Source organism: Nomascus leucogenys, chromosome 17 (genome assembly GCF_006542625.1).
Source record: "Nomascus leucogenys isolate Asia chromosome 17, Asia_NLE_v1, whole genome shotgun sequence".
NCBI classification, from domain to species: domain Eukaryota; kingdom Metazoa; phylum Chordata; class Mammalia; order Primates; family Hylobatidae; genus Nomascus; species Nomascus leucogenys.
This window is the reverse complement of record NC_044397.1, coordinates 16,468,853-16,495,481: the sequence shown is the minus strand read 5'-3', so window position 1 is coordinate 16,495,481 and position 26,629 is coordinate 16,468,853. Positions and strand designations below refer to the sequence as shown.

The 26,629-nt window shown below is 35.2% G+C and overlaps 1 protein-coding gene across 1 annotated transcript in view; it reads left to right on the top strand.

Moving 5' to 3' along the window:
- Nucleotides 1-26,629, top strand: part of PSMD14 (proteasome 26S subunit, non-ATPase 14) — a 103,011-nt gene that overhangs the window by 38,503 nt on the left and 37,879 nt on the right. Inside the window, exons 4-7 of the mRNA XM_003266167.4 lie at nt 20,272-20,343; nt 20,579-20,698; nt 22,920-22,990; nt 23,966-24,116. Coding sequence (XP_003266215.1) covers nt 20,272-20,343; nt 20,579-20,698; nt 22,920-22,990; nt 23,966-24,116 — 414 coding nt within the window. The remainder of the gene's footprint in view (nt 1-20,271; nt 20,344-20,578; nt 20,699-22,919; nt 22,991-23,965; nt 24,117-26,629) is intronic.

The following is a 26,629-nucleotide window of genomic DNA, read 5'->3' as shown; positions in this document are numbered from 1 at the left end:
AGGATGCAGTCAGTCAGGGAAAAGGATACAAGAGCTTCAACCCAGCTGCTTTAGTGATGTTTTATTTCATAGGCTGGGTGTAGTGAACTTATTGTATTATTCATTAGACCTTTTTGTATTTCCTAAATATTTCATAATAAATTTTAAAAGAAATAAAGTAAATAACAGGGGTTAGAGAAAACATTTGTTCCTACTCCAGGTAGTTGTCACGTGCCTCTTTCTTCCTCTCTGCTGCTCACATACCTGGTTCATTGGCCTCTCACTCCCAGAGAAGCATCTTTCTATCTTAGGCCCAAGACAGATCAGCTTTCTAAGTAAATGACCCTTTTGCTCAGTCCGCTGCCGAATTGGCTTACTATAGGTTGGTGCAAAATTCACTGCAAATTTTGCTATTGAAAGTAATGGCAAAAACTGTAATTACTTTTGCACCAACATAGTATCTACAGTCTGTTGTTTTATAAGTATGCGTCAAATCCTAATAGTTCCCCTTTCTCTAGCCTCTCATTTATTTTGCCTTTTGGATGTACTTACTCTTCCTAGAGAAAGGATCTAAATTTCTTAATGGAGACCACACAGGCAAAGGATTGCCTTTGGCATTTTCATGTATGCCTGGCTCACAGAGGCATCAGAATGCCTGCTTGGCATGTTTGTGGGTGAGATAGTGAGTCAAAAATAAAAGCTAAAACTGCATTTATTTATAAAGAGATTGAAGAGTTATTTATTGAGCATCTTTTTTGTGTGTGTTTGGTAGTCTTTCCTAGTGTGGAGTTCTTTCAATTATTTCAGTACCCTTCTCTAAATTTTTTGACTTTTCTATTTAAGATGTTCGATCAGGTAACAGATGTAGTCTGTGGAGCACTGACCTAGATCCTATGTGAAGTTACAAACAAGTGAATGCCAAACCCTTACAGAGTGTTTGAATTAATGGAGACTTAATTACATGATGAGGAGAAGAGTTGTAGCAGAGAATATATAGGGCAGCTGAGGTGTGCTCCTCAGAGGAGGAAGGAGAGTCTGCTGTGAGCCAGACCAGCAGGGTGGGGTTGGAGAGACCAGCAGGGCTTGCAAGGTATGGTCTAAACTGTGAATGTTTTCTTGCCTAAAGTAAAAGATGTATTTGTTGGTTAATGAATAATTATGTTAGCATTTGGAGAGAGAAGATACTTCAAAGTTGATATTGATTTCCAACAAGATTAAAAATATGATATGTATAACATTGAGATGTAGATTTAATTTGTATTCTTTTCATAAGAGGGAGCTGGGAATGTCCATTTGGTGAGGGTACTTAAGTCTTAAAAGTATGCTTATTTAAAGACAAATACGTGGTAACATTTTTAAAGAAATGTTGTTATGTTTAGTAATATAAAGTTGCCTTTGGCTTAAGTAAGCTAGGTAGAACAAATAAAATGTATAAGGAACTTAGAATAGAAAGTACTTGTAGTTCCTTGGGGATCAGGTTGTCAGATTTGGCAAATGAAAATACTGGATGCCCAGTTAAATTTGAATTTCAGATAAGTAACCATTAATTTTTAGTATAAGTATGTCCCAAATACTGCCTGGGATGTACTAATAAAAATACTTATTTATTTGAAATTCAAATTTAACTCAGTATCATGTATCTGGCAATACTATTTGAGGATGAAGAACTTCAGTAATTTATACCAAGAAGGAAGTTAACTAGTCCTAAAACTAGATGTGATAGTGTTTAATTTTGAGTGAATAACTGACTTTTGTAATGGTTTTGAATAGTCTTAAACCGTTCCATTCTGGGCAGGGCCTAACCAGCCATTTGCAGACAGACAGATAAAATGTTATTATAGTTGTGTTGACTTAACTTTGAACTTTGTACTGTTGTGTCTTGATTAATCAAGGTAGCAGGAAGGAGAGGAGATCTCAGATCATTTCCAATAAGAGTAAAAACAAAATTAACTAAATTGAGGAATAAGTGGATTTCATGTTCACATAAATACATTTATAGTTAATCACTAGATTGCTGTAATGCAGGTATAGTTAGAAGCAGTTAGATTTTGGAGATTTTGGATATGGTCTGAAGGTATTCCATATCTTGATTAATGGTATTGATGTTTACCCTGCTGCCTAAGGCAAAACCTGCAATCATATTGTACTTCTCCATTTCCCCCAAGTGTAATTTGTCTCCAAGTATTATACTGTGGAATGTGCTTCAAATGTTTTTCTCATCATTGCCTCTGCTTATTTCAGCCTTTCTAAAATCCTGTCTGTGTCCTCCTTTGTCCAATCTCCCTTAGTAAATCTTCCCACCACCAGAAATTCTATAGTTCTTTTTAAAATGTGGAACTTATTACTCTATTCATTTGTTTAAATATCCTTAATGAGGCCTCAGTCATTCTCAGTTTAAGATAAAAATTATGGTCTTCAGGCCAAAGTGTAGTGACTCAAGGAGATGGGAAAGAGAAGGCCACCTATCCCTTTTTGGCATGATCAGGATCATCTGGGAGCTTTCTAAAATGATTGGTATGGTAGTGTGTCATTGTTGTTTGTGAAAGTGGTCTTATCACTTAGCTTATACTAGTGCAGAAAGAAGGTTGTGGAGTAGTATCACAGAATGGCCCCTTTGGCCCTTTTATGAGTTGTTCTAGAATTTCTGTCCTTCATGAGTTGTCTCTTTCTACATTCATCTTTTGCTCTGACCTTCTCATATCTCAAACTAGCCATATTATACTCTGTAAGTCCTCAAGTTTCCCATACCATTCTGCTCATCCATTATATTACTTTCTGTAGGGTGTTCTCTGTAAAGGAAAGCCCTTTGCCCCCACTGTGTATTAATGAATTTACTACTTTCTTTCTAGACTGCTTAAATGATCCCTTACCCTCCTCTTTCCCCTGGAAGTCTTCTATGGTGTGCTAGTCAGGAAAGGTTGATTATGTTTCAGGAATAACCTCCAAATCTCAATGGTTTAAAACCAGAAAGCTTTCTTTTGCACTCCTACTGTATGTCTACATGGGTCGTCTGGGTGCTCTGTTCCATGGTGTCATTACTGTGGGACTCAAGCTGACACAGCACTATCATTGAACACTGACTCCTTAAAAAGCTTTGATTGAAAGTGACACGGCCACTCTGCTTACATTTCATTGGCTGAAGCGAGTCACATGTTCATACCTAACCTCAAGAGGTCAGGGAAGTGCAGTCGTATTATGTGCCTGAGAGAGGAACCACAAATATTTCATGGAGAGCAGCAATTAATGCATATGATGTCTCTAGCCTGATTAATCTCTCTACTTCATATTTCTATGATAATTTGTAAACCTCTGTATCTCACTAAATTGAAATTATAATAAACGTTGTAGTAATTCAGAATTTGATGCATTTGGTGATTGGCTCTAGACCTCTGAAATTCCTAGACAACTGGCTGGACAAACTAACCGTAGCCATTTCATTAAACTCACAATAATGAAATCCTTGTTTTATAAGTTTATATCAGTGGTTTTCAACCTTGGCTGTACTTTAGAATAACTTGGGGAGCTAAATAAAAAAAGATTCCTGAGCCTCAATCCAGAGCAATTAAATCAGAATCTCTGAGGGTGGGCCCAGGCATCAGAATTTTTTAAGCTCTCCTCATAATTCTGAGCTATAAATACAGTTAAGAACCTCTGGCTTACATTCATTGCTTATTTACTTTCTGGTGACGCTCTTTGAAATAGGGCCTTGCTTTTATTATATTACCAAGACTCACTCTCTTTCCTTTTATTTTGCCACTAAAATAATAAACTACCCCGTTACAATCAAGTATTAATTTTTATATATACTGTGTATTTTCTGTCTCCTATGTTACATTTTAAGGACTAGGACCACATCTAACTGGTTTGTCATATACCCAGTGCATGTCATTGTATCTGCCATCCAGTTTCCCAAGTCTGTTTTTTCTTCCTTTTTTTCGAATAGTCATGCCCACATTCACCCATTTTTTTGGATTCCCTCTCCTCTGTATGGTGCTTTCTTTTTTTTGTATTGTTCCTTTGTCTTTCTCTTCTTTCATTAGATGAGGTAAATAACATTTGAGAAACAAGCAAAATGTAATTATATTTGAAAAATGTAAAGCAAGATACACACAAACAGGAAGGTTATTTGTATTCTGTGTTAGCACCTCCAGGGCCCAGCTTTTATGACTGCTTAGTGGCTCTAACAGCTGATCACAGTAGCATCCACTTAACCTTCAGCTCCTTTGATCAGTGATCCAGCTAATCCCAGCCTTGAACTCTGTGTCTTCTCATCCAGTGGTGTCCATTGCTTGGATGTCAGATAATCAGCTCTTTATAATATTACTTATTAAAAGACTATTTTTTTCTGAGAACTGTATATTAAAGAGAAATAATCTGGCTTTAAGACTATGAGTCAGATGTAACATTTATACAAATTCTATAAACTGAAAAGATACTCTATATCATAATAGTGAAATCTTGGGTCCTTAAGACTTAATATTTTGTGTGGAAAAATATATCATCTTATCCTTCAAATATTGTCTTATAACTGTGTATTTATTTTAGGCATGTCAGGGAACTCCAAAATGATTTATATTCTTAAGTGCTGAATATTTTTCATAAAGCCAAAAGTATGGATAAGGAAGAGCATGTCTACTTTAAAGATGACCTTACTTATTTGAAAAGTCACATCCTCAGAAAAACAACCATTGAAATTTAAACAGTAGTCATTCATGTTTGACTAATCAGGAATCCATGCTTTAGTTAGCCCATTTTATTGTTTAAAAAGCTTTGAGTGGTAATGTGTTTTATGTCTCTGTGCCTTTCAGTGTGTCGTTTTTATCTTCCCAGAATGCCTTTTCCCCACCTCCCCCTTTTCTTACTTGGAAAAGGTCTATATATTCCTTAATTCTTAGCATAAAGGAAGATTTTATCAAATAGGTTGCTATTACATGTGTTTGTACCCTATTTATGCATCTATTTTTGTACTTATTCTATATTGCAGTTAGGTTCTTCTCTTTCTTCCCTGCCTTCCACTTTGTAAACCTTTTCAGGGCAGGGACTTTCCTACTTGTGTGTAGCTAGTACATGGTATGTGGGCTGTCAAGTCTAATTGTTGAGTGAATAAATAAAAACGTAGATTATTTAGTATGTCTCTTTGTGCGTAATATTTCATACATGGCTTTGCATAGTATAATTTAGAAGATGGGCTAGTTAATGAATTATGAATTATGGGTGCTTCCCAAAATAACCAGATAATTTATTTTTTATTTATTTTTACAGGTTTTGTGATTTAAATACATAAATAAATAGTACCATAGCTGAACAGTATTTTCAAAAGGGCCACTGGCACTATAAGAACTCTAAAGCCAGTTGCAGTCTTTTGTGGAACAATTCTGATACCTCAGTGTTCTGTTATGAGAAGTTCCGGTTCTGCTTGATTCTGGACCCCTCTTTCCAGTTATAAAAGACAGTATGTTTTTGCCAATCTTAAATGTTTATATTTTCTGGTTTCCGAAGTTTGAACTGATCTCCATGAATGATGCTACCTTTTTGTATGTGTGTCAGATGGTGAGGGGTTGGTGGAGACAGAGTCTCACTCTGTTGTCCAGGCTAGAGTACAGTGGCACTGTGTTGGCTCACTGCAGCCTCCACCTCACAGGCTCAAATGATCCTCCCACCTTAGCCCTCCAAGTGGCTGAGACTACAGATTTGAGCCACCACACCTGGCTAATTTTTGTAGTTTTTTTGTAGAGACGGTTTCGTCATGTTGCCCAGGCTGCTGAATGATGTTTTTTTATAACGAAGGTAGTTGAGCATTGTGCTTGGTCCTTTCTTGTTGCAATGGAGCATAGTGATTGTTACCCAAAGTGGGAGACAGCCGTTTCCTATTCTGATGAGACAGATTTCATAGATATCTACAGTGATTGGTGCTCATGGTATATTTCACACACACATAGACACTTTTTGTTTTTAGTTTTTGTGGGTTGATAGTGGGTATATATATTTATGGAGTATACACACACATTTTTTAAATAGGTGAAAATTGTTTCAAAGTGAGTACCAAGGGTGGTCTTAAAGGGAAAGAAATGTCATAGTTAGGCATTGTGCACTGGGCTGCCAGCCCCTATGTTACTTTGATAGGGTCTCTTTATAACCAGATAATGGTGTCATTTCCCCCTCTCCCCTGCTATTACATCGCTTCACCCCACTGCCTGTTTCTTGCTGCAGTTTTTATATTCTCAAAATACTGGCTGCAGGGCCACCAAACTTAGGTGTGCTATATTGGAGGAACTCAGTAGGCCTAGGAAAAGAAACTTTTCGGAGAGACAGGAACCGAATTTGTTAAATAATTAGAAAATTTCAGAGGAGGTGGGTGAGGTAGGAAAGGGATATAGAGTATGGTATAGGAATATAGTATAATTCTCCTTGTTTGACATCCTTGAACCATTATATTTCCCATTGTTTTCTTGTCTCTTGCTAATCAAATTTTTAATAAAGAAATATATTGTTGGTTAAAGTTACTCAAGAACCTAGGTATATTTCAGCAGTGGGTGAAATTATGTCTTTATTTTCATGTTGGCAATTATTTATTGATTTATTATACAAGGTACATAGTGTTAGGTATGTTTTCTAATGTTTAATTCTTACTCTGATATGAGTTTTTACTAAAGTCAGTACTTTCAGGATTACTCAGAGATGAAAGATGCAGTATATGTATATTTTTATTTGTAATACTTGTAATATTATATAATTGTATTTTATTTTAAATTTCTATAATGCTTAAAATTGGCAATATTAGTATTTATAAATGTAGCATTTGAAAAGCAATGCATCATTATTTTGACATTTCCATTCTTATTTTCTTTCTTTCTTTTTGTCTTTCTTTTTTTCTTTTAAAGAATTAATGCACCATCTGGAAACCTCTGAGATCATGCCATAAAAGGAATTTGGGCTTTTTTGGCAACCAGTCATCAGGCTATGCTGTGATTATGCACCTTATCAGAATAATAAAACATAATTGGAAAGGTGTATTAACTCGTTTATGTTTTAAAACACTTTTATATTAAGGATTCTTGTATAGATATTATGGGAATAAAAAATTTCTACTGCTGTATCCCAAGGTTAAGATGATTAATGGGACAGTCGTTGGATCCGCAAACAGAAATGTAAATGGAAACCCTACGTGATTAAATTGTTCTGAGCTATTTCTAAACACTATCTCCTCTATCTTCTTTTCAGTGTTAAAATAGGCAAATACAATTAGTTTATATGTTTTTCTGAGGGGAGAGTTGCAGTATTACATTGCAATTAATTTGCTCTGTTCTTCTCTTCTGAATAATATAGTCATTGAAACTGTCAGCCAAAGGATCTTTTTTTGGAACATTTTTTTTTTAACTCTAAAAAGTAACAAGTTTTTTAAATTAATTGAAAGCAAACAGCTGAAATCATGCATTGAAAGGGTTAAGTCGACATGAAAGAATTCATTTCCACTTTAATGACCTAGCCTTGCTGGGTTAGGACGATGGGGAACATGCTTCTGACTTGTACTCCTATTGCCAATTAACACCTCCTATAACAGGTTGCCTTAGCTAGTCATTGAAGCTCATGCAGTAGAAATAGTTTACATGCAGCTTGTTTTTCACACTAGTTGTTTAATACTCACAAAATTAAAGTATTAAAAGGTTGTTTCTTACCTTGCTGGGTAAGAGATAAACAGTACAATGGTAGTTATTTGTATGTGTTTGAATTCATTTATGTTGCTTTGGTTTTTTTTAAAAGGAATTTTTAATTGAGGAAACTGAATGTAGTGGTTTCATTAAAATTTTTGATTTTATGATAAAATTTGTTGAGGGTTATATTAGATACCATAAAATTAAGAATTATTTTCCATCAACTCAATAAATTATATGTTTAGGTTTTGTTTTAAAACATATAATCACCTTCATTTGTTCCTAAAGCCTATTTTCTTTTTTGTTATAAAGCGTATATTTTAACAGACTTTCAAAAATAATTTTTAAAACACAGGACTAAATATACACTTTTAAATAGCCATTGTAAAAATAAGCCATATGTAATATTTAAATATTCAAACTCCTTTATTTTTTTTACAGATTTTTGAAATGTTTAATGTCATCTCCCGAGGTAACTTTATACTTTTAGATATTTTTGGAATGTTGCAGTTCAGTGATGCTATTTATTTTACATTTCTTTTAAGTGACACTTTAGTTCATGTTTAATCAGCAGGTATTTTAATAACATAATAAAATTGGCTAAATAATTGATACCAGTTCACACTAAGAGAAAGGTGGAGTAATATAACTAATAGTGTTAACAAATTTGTTAAAAGGCCTGAGTAGGTAACGCTTTGAGGCGTTAGTTTTTATGCTGTTATAATGGCAAATGCCTTTTTTTTTTTTTTTTTTTTTTTTAGCACTTAGTCAACAAGGGCTACCCATGTAAAAGTCACAGATTTTTACACTGGATCAGATTTTAATCTTCTAAATGGAAAAAAAAAAATCCACCTCATGCCTCAGTTAATTTAACCACATTTAAAATTTGTAAACCTGGATGATAATATCTGTCTTACTAAATGTGTCACATCAAAACTCATTGTACTGAGGTTTGTTTGCCTTTGCAGAATTCATAACAGGTTTTATATCACTGGTTGCTTAGATTTTCATGAATGAATAAAGGCTGGTCACACTGCTTGTGCCTATGGCTCAGCTTTTTACCCTACAGTTCTGTTAAATCACTGACTTATAATTTTAGTCTGTTTAAAGGTATGGATTTTCCCCCTTTTTATAACAAACTTATTTTCAAGAGTCAGAATTACTTAAGTGATTTCAAAGTTGCTTGTAGGAATTTAGTATTGAGGATTTATATAGCAAAAGTAATTATTTCAATTCCTTGTTTTTACAAGGGATATGTGCATTTTAGTTTCATAGTTTTTACAGAAGTATGTAACTAGCAGCAGACTGTGAAGTTGCAGAATATTCAGATGTTTCTTATTTACTTTGCTATTGTCAGTGATGTGTGTGCTTATTTTATAGTGGCATTGTATGAAAGATGAGACTATTTTATGTAGCTTAAGTACCTCTTTAGTTATACTGGTGCCGTCGTTTATTCTAATAGGTATTATTAAATGACCTTGAAGTTTAAGTTACATCACATTCAATCTCCAATAAATGACTTCCTGTTTTTTTTTTTAATGGTGGTGAAATAGTTGTTATAAGGTCAACAAAGTTAACTTGAATAGTTCACATACTGTATAAGCTGATAATTTTAGAACTATGCTCTTCATTAAGCACCAGAAAAAAGACTTTTTTTCCATTGCTTTTTTTTATAGTGGTAACAGCCTAAGCCAATTTTAAAAATGCAAAAAGTATTTGGAGGCCAGGTTTTCATTTGGTTTATATCATTATATAATTTTTTTAACCTCACTTTACCCAGCATTTCTCTTTCTTAAACATAATAATTTCTCAATAAATAAAACATGATTGAAGTGATTGACACTGTAAATTCAGATCTTTTTTAGTCCTATAAATAGGACATGTATAATTTGTCCTCATGTGATCACTTAGTCCATTTTAGTTGAATGTAAATACAAACTAGCAATACAATAGTTAAAACTTAAGTCTAACTTGAGAAAATATGTTAACAGTTTCTACTTGTGAAATCTTTAGTTTCTCATTTATGTCTAGGATTGGAAATAAGGGTAGGGTAAAGGGACTTGGAACCTTACTGTGGGTGAGGGATAAAAACCGTGCGCTGTCTTCTTTCTGCTAGGTAGCCCCTCCCAATCTTGAGACTTTGTGTCTCTGCCCATTTCTGCCCATTACAACCTCATTAATCTGACCACTCCTACTCTACATTTCCCCTCACTGAAACTCTTGACTCACACGTTTTTCCCCTTAAGTTTATTCATTTTTAAAATAGAGCCTGGCCGGGCACGGTGGCTCACGCCTGTAATCCCAACACTTTGGGAGGCTCAGGCGGGTGGACCATGAGGTCAGGAGTTTGAGACCAGCCTGACCAACATGATGAAACTGTGTCTCCACTAAAGATACCAAAAATTAGCCGGGTGTGGTGGCACGTGCCTGTAATCCCAGCTACTTGGGAGGCTGAGGCAAGAGTCACTTCAATATCTTTATTTGCTCAGGGCATAGCCATCTAGCACATGAAGTATCTTGAAAACCCTTCGTATTTGAGACCTCTGTTTCTATAAGGAATTAGTGTCCTATTTTTGTTGTTTCTTTAGTTCTTTTTCTGGAGATAGGGCCTCGTTGTCCAGGCTGGAATGTGCAGTGACACAATCACAGCTCACTACAGCCCCAGCCTCCTGAGCTGAAGCAATCCTTCCACCTTAACCTTCTGAGTAGCTGGGAATACAGGCACACACCACCATGCCTGGCTAATCTTTAAAAAAAAATTTGTGGAGATGCGGGCTTACTATGTTGCCCAGGGTGGTCTTCAGCTCCTGGGCTCAAGTGATCCTCCAGCTTCAGCCTTCCAAAGTGCTGGGATTATAGGTGTGAGCCACTGTGCCTGGCCCTACTCAGTTCTTTAAAATACCTTAATACTAAGAATATAATTTTATATACTTATATATATGCATCCATAATTTAATTCTTTGAACTGGTAATATGTTTGAGAACTGTGCTTGCCTGGTTTTTATTTTTCTATCATTTGTATGCTGTGATTTTTAAAAAGTCTCAAATGCTTTGTGTAACTTAGATTTCCCACAGCTTTTAATAAAAAGTTATTTTTTAGGGCAAAGTTTTTTTTTAATTGGACTTGGAAAAAGGCATATTTTAATTTTCTTATTAGTATCTATACAGTGTATAGTGCATTTTGCTCTCTATAGCCCACTGTGCCCATCTAGACTTCAGGAAATATGGGGAGACACTGAAGTGTTCCCTGTTCTCAGTGAGCATACTAACTACTTTTCAATAGGAAGGACATCTCAAGTTTTCTTTCCATTTTCTTTAATAGGAAATGGCTCCAGGTGGCAGAGGATTCTAAAATTATAAACAATGGAAGTGAACTAAGCTCCCAGAATAAAAGTAGATTTGGGCATCTGAAAATGGGATGGCATACTGTACTGGAAAGTATATTACTAGTGTCATAAGTTGCATTTTAGCTCTGATTGTGATACTTTTTAGCCTTGTGATATATGTCGATGTAGATGTATATTTTGATTACCTCACAAGCTTCTCGAAGCTTTTGTTTAACCACAAGCTAAAGTGGCAGCACATGATGAATACTTAAGTATTATTTGTAGTTTGGGATTGGTATCTATCACACATTTGAAAAAAATAAACAAAGATGTGTTTTTCCAGAGCCTGAAAAATTCCAGATTTTCTCTGATAGGACTATGTGGCTCATGAAATGATTTAAACTTCAGGTTAAATAAAGATAAACAGCTTTTTCCCACCCCGTAACATATATATATATGTATGTATTTTTTTTTTTTTTTTTTTGAGACAAGGCCTCACTGTGTCCCCCAGATTGGAGTGCAATGGCGAGATCATGGCTCACTGCAGCCTTGACCTGGGCTCAAGTGATCCTCCCACCTCAGCCACCCAAGTAGCTGGGACTACAGGCATGTGTCACTATGCCTGGCTGAGCCTTTCATATAATTTTTTTTTTCACCCGCTCTGTCACTGAGGCTGGAGTGCAGTGGCATGATTTTGGCTCACTGCAACCTCCACATCCCGTGTTCAAGCAATTCTCCTGCCTCAGCCTCCGAGTAGCTGGGATTACAGGCACCCACCACCATGCCTGGCTAATTTTTGTATTTTCAGTAGAGATGGGGTTTCGCCATGTTGGCCAGGCTGGTTTCGAACTCCTGACCTCAGGTGATCTGCCCGCCTCTGCCTCCCAAAGTGCTGGGATTACAGGCGTGAGCTACTGCACCCAGCCCTATTCTGGGTAGTTGGGATTGCAAGTACATGCCACCACGCCTGGCTAATTTTTGGTATTTTTAGTAGAGACGGGGTTTCACCGTGTTAGCCAGGATGGTCTCAATCTCCTGACCTCATGATCCGCCTGCCTTGGCCTCCCAAAGTGCTAGGATTACAGGCGTGAGCCACCACACCTGGCCTTCATATTTATTTCACCATTTATTTCTGATGTAATTAGTCTCTATTATTCTTTGCCCATGTTTCCATTATGGTTTTAGTATTATTAATTTGCTTGTGTACTGACTTTTTGTCATAAATGGGGAAACTATTTTTTCAGGGTGTTTTGTTTTAAAGTCTTTAAGTATTTAGAAATTTAGATTATGTTGGCAATTTTATGTTCCTTTATTTGTTCAGTTGAGTTTGTACCTAAAATGTACTTCTTCACCCAGATCAAATAGACATTCACCAATATTTTTGGCATAGCATTTGTTACACTTTAATTTTTTAAAAAAACACGTAACTCTTTAATCCATCTGGTATTAAAGAGTGTTATTAAAGAGTGGCTGAGGTGGTATAACATGATATAGGAAAGGAAATTTAGTTTTAAATGCTTCCAGTACCAAGAAAAAATGAAAAATTAAAATAGAATATGTTCAATTCTATGGTGATAACTTTGAAATCTAAATGAAATGAAACTTTCTGCAACACTGTAATAGTTCATCTAGTCTCAAGATATAGATAACCTGAATTTATCAATACAACTGAAAAGGTTATAACAATTAGCCACAGAACAGCCTCAGAGCCAAATGTTTTAATAATGAACACTTCCAAAAACATGGATAGATTATTTATTCACATATTATTGGATCATAGAAAATGGAAAACTTTGTAATTGGGAAACTTGTAAATTTTTCAGTTTGTTTTGTAACTCTAACATAATGATATCAAAACCTGGAAAATTTCACACACAAAAAAATGCCAGCACAATCTCATTTATGAGAAAAAGAAAACATAAATGAACAAATAGTAAAGAAAACATGAACAATTAATCTAGAAGTGCAAAGATGATTTAATAGTGGGAAATATTAATGTAATACACCACTGAAGAAAGGTAAGGTGAGTGAACCAGTGGCCATTGTGGCTTCTTTTAAACAAAAAATGTTGGTATCTCATTGACAAATTTTGCTCAGTCTTTTTGTTTTAATTGTTACTTGTTAGCAGCATACACATGAATTTCCATTTTAAACCCATTATGAGAGGCTTTTATCTTTTAACAAGGGACTTTAATCCATTTATATGTTTTCATAACTAATATATTTGATCTTACCTTATGTTACTTGGTATTTTTTCTTCTTTCTTGATTTCCTACTGTTGTTTTACTGTTAGTATTGTGTTTGGTTTTTCTTCCCCAGTGACTTAGTAATGTGTACATTGCTTTTCAATTTTAATTTAAAAAATGTTTTTGAGACAGGGTCTCACTTTGTTGCCCAGGCTGGAGTGCAGTGGTCAACCATGGCTCACTGCAGCCTCAGCCTTTTGGGTTCAAGCCATCCTCCCACTCAGCCTCCTGAGTAGCTGGGATTACATGCTTTTTAATTTTTACAGTGGTTAAAGTTGTTCAAAAAACTAATTTATGTTTCTAGAATAGGAAAAGTCAACACTTACATCTGTATTTTCCCCTACTATAAAAGATAGAGCATATTGTATACTTCATTTCTCCCTCCTGCCTGGATAGTTACCTGGATAATGGTGGATTAGGATCCTGATTATTTACATTATTTTTATCTATATCTTTTTAACTGCATTCAGTGGTTGTAACAGATTTCTTTATATGACGACTCTTCCATTTTTTAGCTTTTAATATTTATTTGAGGAGTGGGATGCTCAAGTGGATCTTTTATTCAAGAAGCTCTTTCAGGGAAAATATATGGAATCCTATTTTCTGAGCCCTTATATATTTAGTAATGTATTTGCGGGCCTTTGGATGTTTTTTAAAAATTGAGTATAAAATTCTTTACTTTCAGTTTTTTACCTAAAACTTTGAAGATTTGCTTCATTGTTTTCTGCCATCTAATGTTGCAAATAAATCCAAAGTCAACCTGTGTTGCATTTTTTTCCCAGCAGGCTGTTTGGTTTCTCTACTCGTATGGTTTTAGACGTTTTACTTTATGTAACTGAGATTTAGCTAAGATTTTTCAAGATACAGTTTTTTATTCATTGATTATTGCCTCACATATGATGGTCCCAAAGGTGAACTTCTTTTTAAATTCAAGAAAATTTTCTTCGGCTTTGCCTTTGTTTATTGTTTCCGTTTATTTTATCCTTAGAAACAACTGTATTTTTTAGCTTTGAGCTCTTGTCTGTCCTGTAATTCAGGTGTCCCCATATGAGTCTGTGACCATAGAAACCAGGCCACACAGCAAGAGGTGAGTGGCAGGCAAGCGAGCATTACTGCCTGAGCTCCACCTCCTGTCAGATCAGTGGCAGCATTATATTCTCATAGGAGCACAAACACTATTTTGAACACCCATGTGAGGGATCTAGGTTGCATGCTCCATCTATAATGCCTGATGATCTGAGGTGGAACAGTTTCATCTCAAAACCATCCTCCCTGCCCCAAAACTCGAAAAATCGTCTTCCATGAAACCGGTCCCTGGCACCAAAAAGGTTGGGGACTGCTGCTCTAATTTTATTATATTTCTAAAAGTTTTCATCTCTAACTTTTTACTGTACATTTTGGGACGTCTAGAAATTTATATTGTATATCACCGAATTAAATTTGTTATAATACTTTTACCCTTGTTTCTCCTAGTGTGATTTTAATTCTTAATTATTTTTCATCTTTTTATCTTGGTCTGTCCTCCAGCTTTCTGTTTCAAAGATAAGGAACTTCTGTTTTACTGATGTTAAATAGTTTTCTAAAATTTTATTCATGATTCCTATATTTAGGTGACTTTCTTTTTGAATCACCAGAATACTGACCCCCAGGAGTGTTTGCCAAAAGATAATGTATGTAGATGGTCCACAGCCCCACATTTTTCTCATCTTGGGAGCTAATTGGGTCATCTTTGATCTGTAGCTGTGAAACGGGAAAAGTTCCCTTGTCCCCTTCACAGGGCATTCAATTGGGATGTGGCCTGCTTCTTCAGTGCCCCACTGCTCACACCTGTAGGGGAGCATACAGACAGGCAGGCTATGGGGCTCCAACCCCACAGCAGTGTCTAGGATTGAATGTTCACAGCTGAAGCCCCAGTGGGTGTTACAGGGTGCTCTTTTAGTTTAGCCATCCATAGGTGGCTTGTGTTAGACAGCTCAGTTAGACCCCCTGCCTTACTGCAAGGACAGAGGCCTTTCTGTATCTGGGGGTTCTTGCTTTGGTGTACTGGAAAAATCAGATCACACATGGGCTTGGAGATGAGTGCAAGGTTTTACTGAGTGGAAGTAGCTCTCAGCAGATGGGGGAACCAGAAGGGAGATGGTTTTCCACTGGAGTCAGGACGCTGTCCTCCAACTGCCCTGGCCAAACCCTGCTTCATTCTGCTGGTTGATGGCCTGCCTGCGTGCTGGTTTGCTCCTACCCTGGTGGTTTCTCTCCACGTCCAGCCGTTTGTGTGTCCCTCCGCTGATGTGCTCCTCTCTCATGTTCAGCTGCCAGTGTCTTCTGCTGATGTGTTCTGTTCCTCTCAATGTCCAGCCACTTGTGTCTTTGCCTGCTAGGGTCTGGGAGTTTTAATAGACACAGCATGGGGGAGTGGCAGGCCAGGGTGGTCTTGGAAATGCAACATTTGGGCAGGAAAACAAAAATACCTTCACCTAGGTCCATGAGTGCAGACCCGGTGGTGGTGCCTTAGCCAGGGGCCACACCCTCCTCTACCCAGCCCTGCCTGGGCCCCCCTCCCCCAATGTCAGCTGTTCATGTTCTTTTTTTTTTTTTTTTTAACCACTGTCACATTTTTGTTTTAATTATTATACTTTATGTTTTAGGGTACATGTGCACAATGTGCAGGTTTGTTACATATGTATCCATGTGCCATGTTGGTGTGCTGCACCCATTAACTCGTCATTTAGCATTAGGTATATCTCCTAATGCTGTCCTTCCCCCCTCCCCCCACCCCACAACAGTGCCCGGTGTGTGGTGTTCCCCTTCCTGTGTCCATGTGTTCTCATTGTTCAATTCCCACCTATGAGTGAGAACATGCAGTGTTTGGTTTTTTGTCCTTGCGATAGTTTGCTGAGAATGATGGTTTCCAGTTTCATCCATGTCCCTACAAAGGACATGAACTCATCATTTTTTATGGCTGCATAGTATTCCATGGTGTATATGTGCCACATTTTCTTAATCCAGTCTATCGTTGTTGGACATTTGGGTTGGTTCCAAGTCTTTGCTATTGTGAATAGTGCCGCAATAAACATACTTGTGCATGTGTCTTTATAGCAGCATGATTTATAATCCTTTGGGTATATACCCAGTAATGGGATGGCTGGATCAAATGGTATTTCTAGTTCTAGATCCCTGAGGAATCGCCATACTGACTTCCACAATGGTTGAACTAGTTTACAGTCCTACCAACAGTGTAAAAGTGTTCCTATTTCTCCACATCCTCTCCAGCACCTATTGTTTCCTGACTTTTTAATGATGGCCATTCTAACTGGTGTGAGATGGTATCTCATTGTGGTTTTGATTTGCATTTCTCTGATGGCCAGTGATGATGAGCATTTTTGCACGTGTTTTTTTGGCTGCATAAATGTCTTCTTTTGAGAAGCGTCTGTTCATGTCCTTTGCCCGCTTTTTGATAGGGTTGTTTTTTTCTTGTAAATTTGTTTGAGTTCATTGTAGATTCTGGATATTAGTCCTTTGTCAGATGAGTAGGTTGCGAAAATTTTCTCCCATTTTGTAGGTTGCCTGTTCACTCTGATGGTAGTTTCTTTTGCTGTGCAGAAGCTCTTTAGTTTAATTAGATCCCATTTGTCAATTTTGGCTTTTGTTGCCATTGCTTTGGTGTTTTAGACATGAAGTCCTTGCCCATGCCTATGTCCTGAATGGTATTGCCTAGGTTTTCTTCTAGGGTTTTTATGGTTTTAGGTCTAACATGTAAGTCTTTAATCCATCTTGAATTAATTTTTGTATAAGGTGTAAGGAAGGGATCTAGTTTCAGCTTTCTACAAATGGCTAGCCAGTTTTCCCAGCACCATTTATTAAATAGGGAATCCTTTCCCCATTGCTTGTTTTTGTCAGGTTTGTCAAAGATCAGATAGTTGTAGATATGTGGCATTATTTCTGAAGGCTCTGTTCTGTTCCATTGATCTATGTCTCTGTTTTGGTACCAGTACCATGCTGTTTTGGTTACTATAGCCTTGTAGTATTGTTTGAAGTCAGGTAGCATGATGCCTCCAGCTTTGTTCTTTTGGCTTAGGATTGACTTGGCGAATCAGCTGTTCATGTTCTTACATACCTCTCTGAGCTCAGTTTCGAGTCTTTAATGGAGTTTTCTTCTGTTGCCTGGTTTTTGCTATTCTGAACAGGTGAGCATGTAGGAAAACAACAGCCTTAGATAGTCACTGCTGGCCGAGGTCTTTAGTATCTGTCCCATTGACAGTGTATTATATGTGATTTCTCTCTCTCTCTGGCAGCATTTCACTGCTACCAACCTTCTCTAGTTCTTGCCCACAGTAGTGAAAGGGGCAGCAGTATCACTGGCTGCTGTTTTAAAAACAGCACTCATGGCTGGGTGCGGTGGCTCATGAATGTAATGCTAGCACTTTGGGAGACTAAGGCGGGTAGATTGCCTGAGCTCAGGAGTTCGAGACCAGCCTGGGCAACACAGTGAAACCCTGTCCCTACTAAAATACAAAAAATCAGCCGGGCGTGGTGACGTGGCCCTTGTAATCCCAGCGCCTCAGGAGGCTGAGACAGGAAGAGACGCTGGAACCCAGGAGGCGGTGGTTGCAGTGAGCCAAGATCGCACCATTGTACTCCAGCCTGGGCGACAGAGTGAGACTCCGTCTAAAAAAAAACAAAAATAAAACAGCACTCATAAAATAAACAGCTGCACAGTCTTCTCTTAGTACATGGCTTTCTTGTTAGTATGTTTCTGAATCAGAAGAAAATCCATTGTGAGTTAGTATGTTTCTGAATCAGAAGAAAGGCCACTGACACCTGGCTTGCTTCCTGTCTCTCAAGGTAACTCTAGTTAGTATTTTTCTTTTCTGTTCCATTGCCTTGCAGTAGTACCTTAATTTATTCATTCATTCTTTCAATCAGTACTTATTAAGTTCTTACTATGGCCCAGGCACTTTTCTAGGTACTGGTTATATATATAATATTGAACAAAATAGTGTTTCTTCCTTCTTTGATGGCAGAAATAGTTTCTGGATTCTTTCAGTAATGCATTTTGGTGATGGTTTGATGTTTTATTTCCCTTTTTTCTAAAAAAAAAAAAATATTTTCGGGCAAGTTGAGAAAGGCTGTATTAAAGCTACAGTCAAGATACCAGTTTAACTTCTTTCTCCATATGTAATGTTTAAGGTTGCTCTGAATCCAGGAATAATTTTATGAATACAGTGTTCGTTAACCTATTTTTCTACTTTGATTTTATTTTAAATTGGCAAATAATTATATATATATTGGTGGGGGGTGATGTTTTGATAAATATGTATGTTATGGAGTGATCACATAAGGCTAACATCACCTCAATATTTATCATTTTTTTGTGCTGAGAACATTTAAAATCGTCTTTTAACTATTTTGAAATATACACTCTTATTAACTGTAGTCACCAGGCTATGCAGTAGATCACCAGAATCAATTCCTTCTGTTTAACTGAAACCTCATTATTATCCTAACCTTTTAAGGCTGCTACTACTTCCCCCAAACCTCTAATCACAACTAATTTATTGTTGTCCTCACCTTTTCCTTAATCTTTCTTAACTTTCTAAGTGAAATGAGTAAAATTATCATACCACTAAAATTAGGTTTATATGATGACTTCAGCAAGATGCTTTGGCCTGTTATTACTTTAGTAGAGTTTTCATTCTGAAAGAGATCTTAGCTATTTGAAAAATAAGCAATAAAACTGCATTAGGTGATAATAGATGAAGAATTTGGTCAGTTTCCAACTTTATTGCCTGGCATTTATGGTGAAAATTAAATTTGAGGGACTTGATTTCTCTCACCACTTTGAACAAAAGTAAATAAAAACAAAATTCTTTTATTTAGAGAAAACTTATTCTAGAACCTTTTATACTTCATGCTTCCAGTAAATATTATGAACTTTTAAAACAATACAAAGTAATAGAATTTAACACACACACACACACACACACACACAAGCACAAAGTACACATAGACCTATATGTATGGAATGTAAAGCGATTGTTTACTTTCAGTATGTAAAAGTATAAATGGGAGACAGAACATGGCTTACAATTTGGATAAGGTAACATGTTGTTTACCTAATTTGTAATAGAGTTATTGTCAGGGAAAGGGAACTTTAAGCAAAACACAACCTGGCAATTATAATTCATATCTCATTATAATTTCCCAGATTGTCCAATATTAAAAAACAAGAAGCTTTCTAGGTGCACTAATTGTGGGGCAGAATCACATTTATAAGATTGTAGGCATCTTGAGGGTAAGAACTATATGTCAGTTACCTTGTGCAGCTGAATGTTATAGTCAAGAGAAGTTTGCTTCCTTTCAGGAAGAAGATACAATCCTTAAAGGAGAAACATAGTGTCTTCCTTAGTAATACTTGTTTTAAAGTTAGTGGTTAGGATTTTGGAAGTATTTTCACATCAGCTATACCTGTCTCAACTGGTTTGTTCACACCTGGGGCAATTGTGTTAAATTTGTTGTATAGGGGGAGGGGAACAGCTTCATTAGGGACATGCAGAGGATGTTGTTCACAGCTCTTTCACCCAGGGATTAGAAGTCTTCTTTCCCCTTCTCCTCCACTGTAGCGATGAATTTGCAGAGGAATCCCATAGCCTTAATCTATTAATACATGCTGTCTTTAGCTGAAAATCAAGAAGCTCAGAGAATTTGCTGTTTGTGTCGATGCTTTAGTTAATTGTGCTAGTCCAGCAGCATTTCACATACACACACTGTGGTAACAAATGTGGCTAATTGGTACATTATAGCCATGTTGTAGCCAAGGTAGATTGGCATTGCTGAAAGACTTAAACTTTATGTCCATTAGACCCTTGGCTTAGTATTAAGTTTTACCTGTTTTCTACAGGTTTGATATTTGCAAATGTGTTTTGATTATGTCGTAGCCAAATCAAAGGATACTTGACATGTTTTTCAAAACTATTTTAAAAAATATCAAGTTTATACCACATGTAACTTGAATTTTAAACTCATAAACTCTGTGTGTGTTTTAATAATAATTGATGTATTTGTTTCTAGGGGCCACCTACAGATGCTCCTGCAGTGGACACAGCAGAACAAGTCTATATCTCTTCCCTGGCACTGTTAAAAGTAAGTAATGAATGTAGTTACTTGCTTTAGAGAACTCTGTTGCTTTCACTGTATCTTTTACTTTGAAATATTTGTCACCTTAATCCTGTCAGACATAAATAAGCTATTGTTTTAAGTATATTTATAAAAGGAGTTTTTTATTTTCACTGGAACAAAATTTGGTTTTTGTTTTATAAAGAGGAACCAGAGACCTCAACGAAATTTGCTTTGTGTCCACATCTCTTCCTTTCTACAGATGTTAAAACATGGCCGTGCTGGAGTTCCAATGGAAGTTATGGGTTTGATGCTTGGAGAATTTGTTGATGATTATACCGTCAGAGTGATTGATGTGTTTGCTATGCCACAGTCAGGAACAGTGAGTACTTTTATGGTTGCCTGCTGCAAGTAAATGTGTTTCTTTTCATTTTTCTTTTCCTATGCAAACTAACTCTCATCATATTACGTTTTCTCTTTCCAATAGGAAAAATTAATCATAAGTTTGATAGAAATTTTTAGATTGTATTGAATTAAATCATTAATCTTTAAAATGCAGCATAACTTCTTATAGGTCTACAAACTGAATGATGCTAATGCTAAATTTCTTTTCTCAATCCTTCAGCTTAAACTGGTGTAAAATACTGAATTTAAAAGTTACTTACCCTATAATGGCAGAGTGTTAGTTCGATTTTGAACCAAGTGTTCAAAAGATTTGAGATTCTCTTATTTAGATTTTCAACTCACGTATACTAGTTCTTAGGTTTTGTTCCCATTGTTTTGAAATATGTCATTTAAAAAATGTTCCATATATGGTGATGAATGACTTTTTAAGCTTTTCTTATTTAAAATGTTAAGTTAAAGCAAAACAAAACAAAACAAAACAAAACAATAGCAAACCTGAGTATTTTTTTCCCAGGCATGGTATTTTGCTTATACGCACCGTACTCCATACAAATTACCTGTATAGAATACATTATTCTTTATAGAGATGTTTGTTTTGTTTTGCCTTTTTGTTTGATGCATTAGACTTGTGTTGATAGATGTGCATTTTGACTGAAAGAAAATAGCCAAAAAACAATAACCATTCCATCTACCTTCCAAAAAAATAACACATATATCCTTCTCACCTGTTTGCTTAGAAAAATATGCATGTATTTTTCCAAGTGATATTTCTTCTTTGCTAGGCAATATTTCTCTTACTGAGCCTTGTAAAAGAAGGATTAAAGAAATTGTTGTTATAAAGCTGTTCTATTCGGAGCTCTGTAAGTTTACTTTGATAAGGTAGATGCTAGAGAACAAATTACAGTTTTAAGTACTGTAATATATATAGTATGTATATTAAAAATAAGCATTTAAAATAGAATATTTGCTACAGAATGCAGTATATTTAAAATAATATAAAGTTTTCTCTAAATAGATGAATTTGTTGAGGTAAACTAATTTGGATCTACTGATTTTATCCATCTCGATATCCATTATATTTATTTTATACATTTGGAAATAGAGAAACACTCTACACGTTAACCAAAGGTTTAGATTTAAATCTTAGACTATTTATTACTTGTATCTATTTTTTTATATTAGGCTACATGAAACACATAAAACTAACTTATATATGTTATGGGTACTTATGTAGATACCCATTATAATACATCATTCTTAGGCTTTAGTATCATTACTTACATGTAAATGCTTGTTAGACAATATAAAATAAAAGATTTTGATCCCTATATTCACTCTAATTCTATTTTCTAGTGTCATAGAATTAGAAAGTTTTTCTTCTGACCCCAAAGTCAGTAAACTTTTTCTATAAAGACATATGTCTCTGTTGCATATTCTTCTTCTTTTTTAAGACAGTCCTTTTAAAGTATATATATGAAAAGAAAGAAAAAAACCGAAAACATTCTTAGCCTATAAGCAGCAGATTGCATACCCCTGTTCTTGAGGATGTACTCTCTGTTGGAATTCAATATGCGTAGTGTTTGTTTTGGTGGGAAGGAAGTGCTTATGTTAACTAGTTTCTTTAAGTACATTAGATTTAGATTGCTGAGGTTAGAAGAAAGCCTTGAGAGCTATAAAGACAGTACTCTATCCCCAGAGAGATGATCTAAACCTTTTAATTCTTCCTTGTTCAAATATCTTATTTTGGTTGAACTAGCAAAATAATGCTGTATGTAAGAGACTTGAGGCTGTTTCATTATGATAGCTGAATATTTGTAGAACTTTGAATGAGGCTCATTTTAGTCATCAGTTATGATAGGATGGCATTAGGAAGTATGCTTGCCTAGATAGGTCTAACCAATAGTTATGGTTGGTTCAATTATTTCGTATTTCTGGTAAACATATACACAGCAATGGCCATATACTCTTAAAGAATCCTGAAAGTTGGCTTAACTCGTTAGCCAACAGCAGTTTGGTAGTTGGCAATTTTAGAAGCTTGATTGGTATGAGGTTTATAATTGAATGACTTGAGTAGGTATCAAATGTAGGTATCAAAACCTATAAAATGATTTTGGCAACCCCAAATAATATACATAGGGAAGCTTTTTTTTTTCTCCAAATTTACAAAAATTAATAATTTTTCTTTCTTTCTAAATCAGGGTGTCAGTGTGGAGGCGGTTGATCCAGTGTTCCAAGCTAAAATGTTGGATATGTTGAAGCAGACAGGAAGGTAAGCATTTTAAATGATCAGTTAAAGAAATAATGGGAAATATTTATAGAAACATACCTCAACGTTATAGATGTTTATCAATGTCATTTCTAGAAAAGGTGGTCATGTATCTGTAAATATCAGTGCCATGCACCGCCTGTCTAGTATATCTTCCCTTTAGAACCAGAGATATTTGCCCATCAGAGAACTGCCTCATGTTAAAATTCTTGACTGTCACGTAGTAAGCTTGGGCTGTAGCTTCCCTCTGTTTAGCATATGGAGTTACTGTCTAGTCACTTATAATTGAAAGAGCTTGTATGTTCCATGTATTTGAGAGTTGCAACTGAATGAGATTATGAATATTTAATTATGTTTGTAGGCATAGTTTTAAAGACAGAGAAAGTATAATCCAAATATTCTAAAGTTTTTTCCTCAGACCAGGTCTCTCAATAGTTGTCATTCTCTTGCTGAAATTCTTCTGCTGTGGAAACAACTTCAAAATTAATGTTAGCAAAAGGCTCAGCAGCTGAGCAGAACAGTGCAAATTGGTTTTTGACTGAGTTCCTAGTTCTACTGCTGGTTTAATTGATATTTAATCCTTTCACAACAGTGGATCCTGGTGTCCATTGTTAAAAATGTACTCTGTGCCTGGAAAATCCAACTCCCAGAGCTAAGGAGTTAAAGAGTAGATATTTACTTGAATGCTGAAAGGGTAAAAACTGGCTCTGAGAAACTGTGGTAACAAGGTGAAAAACTGAAAGCCTTATCTACCACTGCTAATATGCATCTCTTAATGATAGCACTCCTTTGTCACACATATTCATTTCCATGTTTTCTGGATAATATGGTGTACAATTTCAGGGTTTCTAATGGTGCTTTTTCACACCTGTGTGTTTTTCATCTCTTCTTAATTTATACCCCGTGTGTTGTTTCTTTTCATATCTTAAATATATTACTTGTTCTGTTCTGAGCATCTGAATGCCCTCTTTGTTTCAGGCCGGAGATGGTTGTTGGTTGGTATCACAGTCACCCTGGCTTTGGTTGTTGGCTTTCTGGTGTGGATATCAACACTCAGCAGAGCTTTGAAGCCTTGTCGGAGAGAGCTGTGGCAGTGGTTGTGGATCCCATTCAGAGTGTAAAAGGAAAGGTAGAGTAGATTCTATCTTTATTGCCATCTACTGCCACATTCTGTTTACAGATACATTAAATAAAAATCCATTTTGTTCAAAGCAGGATTCTTAATTACACAGAAAGCTGCTGGTTGTTTACTTAAAAAACAAACAAAAAAACTGTACAAGTTGATAACTGTGTCTTGGTATTATTAGCAATTTATTTAGAGATTTCTTCTTTAATCACTTATTGTGTAATTGTCATGAATATTTATCTTTAAATTTTTTGAATTTCATAAAAGTAGGAAAGTTAAACCATACTCAAAGCCTGCTATAAACATTTTATTAATATTTAAATAAACATTGCTTCACCTTTATTTTCAAATGATGAATTTGGAATTGGCACAACATTTTAAAAATCTATTTAAAGGGCATTGTTTTGCAGACATTGTCCAGGACATACTCTGGAGGTGTGTTTTCCAAATATTTTAGACAATGAAAACTTGCCCAAAGACTTGGTATCAACCATTCACGTTTTTGGAGTGAGGACGCAAATGAATGATTAAATATGCTAAATAATTCTGAAAACAGATTAACTTGCAAAGCATATTGGGTTATAGTTCTTTGTTGAAACCCCTTTTGTTCTTGTTTAGTTCTCTTTCTCTTTTTTTGTTCATTCATTCTTTTTTTTTTTTTTTTTTATTTCTTTCTTTCTAGCCCCATATGCCATTTTCCTATTTCCTGCCTCATGACAGCAGGGAGCAGCTCTATTATCACCTTCACAGAGCTGTCTGCAAATGTGAGAGGCAATTCGATTTTGCTCAACCACAGGGAGAGTGGATTAGAAAAACTACAAAACATACAGAAATTGGCTAGGTGGTTACTGCTTTAAAATACTGCTGAGGTGTCTTGTTTGAGCATGTACTTCCATTGTAGTGTAGAATAATTGTTAAAATAAAATCACAATATATTTATGCAATCCTTTTTATGCAGGTTTTACAAATAATTTTTAGAGCACTTAGAAATAAATATTAGCTTGTTATCTATCAGACCTGGAGTTTGATAGTAGTGCAGATTACATTTATATCTGCTCACCAGCAGACAAACTAAACATGGCTGTTAAAATATGGAGTTTTTATCTGTCATAAATTTGAAGTTGAATGTTTTCTGACATCATATCATTATCGTGTATAAAAATTGAGGTCTTCTCTAAATCATGATCCTATTAGGTGTGATTTAGCTTTTCAGAGGCAAAAACTATCCACAAAAACAATAATAGAAACTGATATACTAGACCATTCAGAATGGATAGCTTCTGATTCTTGCTATATGCCTATATTTCAATTTATTTACTTTTTTTAACTATATGTGTTGTTACTCAACATATAGATAAAAGAGGTTGAAAAATCCTTGATTGTTATTAGCTTTATGAATTATATTTAATACCTCTTAAGTTAATTCTCTATTTTAAGGTACCTTTTTAGTAACTCATAAGTAATTCATTTAAGTAATGATTACTGTTTTACAAATACAACAATTATCTAATAAAGTCCCCTACCACAATATTTACAAGTAATAATTAAAGCTTAATTTTAAATATAATTAGAATTCTATTTTGTAGTATTAGTTCAACTTAGGTTTTATGATATCTTGACTCATGTGATGGTTGGCTGCTTTGAAAAAGGAAAGTATAAACTTAAACACAATGAAAGAACGCATTCTCAAAATAGAGTAAATAAATGTAAATATAAATAAATGAGTATGTATTTTATTTTTGGTTATCCTTTTGTAATGTTTAAAATGGCAATTTTAGTTTCCAAACCTAGGTTAAGTATTATATAATATTGGAATTTTCATTATTTCTAATTAATTGTAATTTACATTAAAATGATGAATTTCATTTAAAAATATGCATGTGTCACATGTCTTAATGTTAAATTTAGTTTTTAAAAAATAATATATCTAAAATTTGTGAAATCATATGTATCACTGTCTACTTTTGTATGTTAGGAAGAAATCTTTTTGAAAAAATTTAGTGTAAATATCCATCATTGATGGTTTGTATCACTTGTTGGACCTAATGTCTAGATTCATACTATTATATCTCTTGAAGTAAGGATCCAGTTCTTTGTCAGTAATGCTACTTCATCTTTAAGGAGTCAGAGTTTGATTGTAATTTATGGTTCTTTCAGTGTCAAGTCCTCTCATCACTATGAATCAGATTAAATGCTAGTAAATCCTTAGTTAGTGTTTTAGTTAAATCATGATACTTAGGAATATAAACTTATAAAAATGAAGAATAGCGTAAGAGTCTCCCTCTCCCTTTTCCTGTGTGTGATTTATCAAAGCTGTCAAAATATTTAGTAAGGCAATGATTAGATCAAGAATTAAAATGACATTTTATATATAAATGATTTAAGTTGGGTCTGTGTTCACTTTTTATAAAACCACTTTCTTGAACATTTTGTATATTTCCATTTTTATAAATTCCAATATTTCTGTCTTTGAGAAATTAGATAAGCCTGGATTCTTTCTTGGTAATCTCAATTCA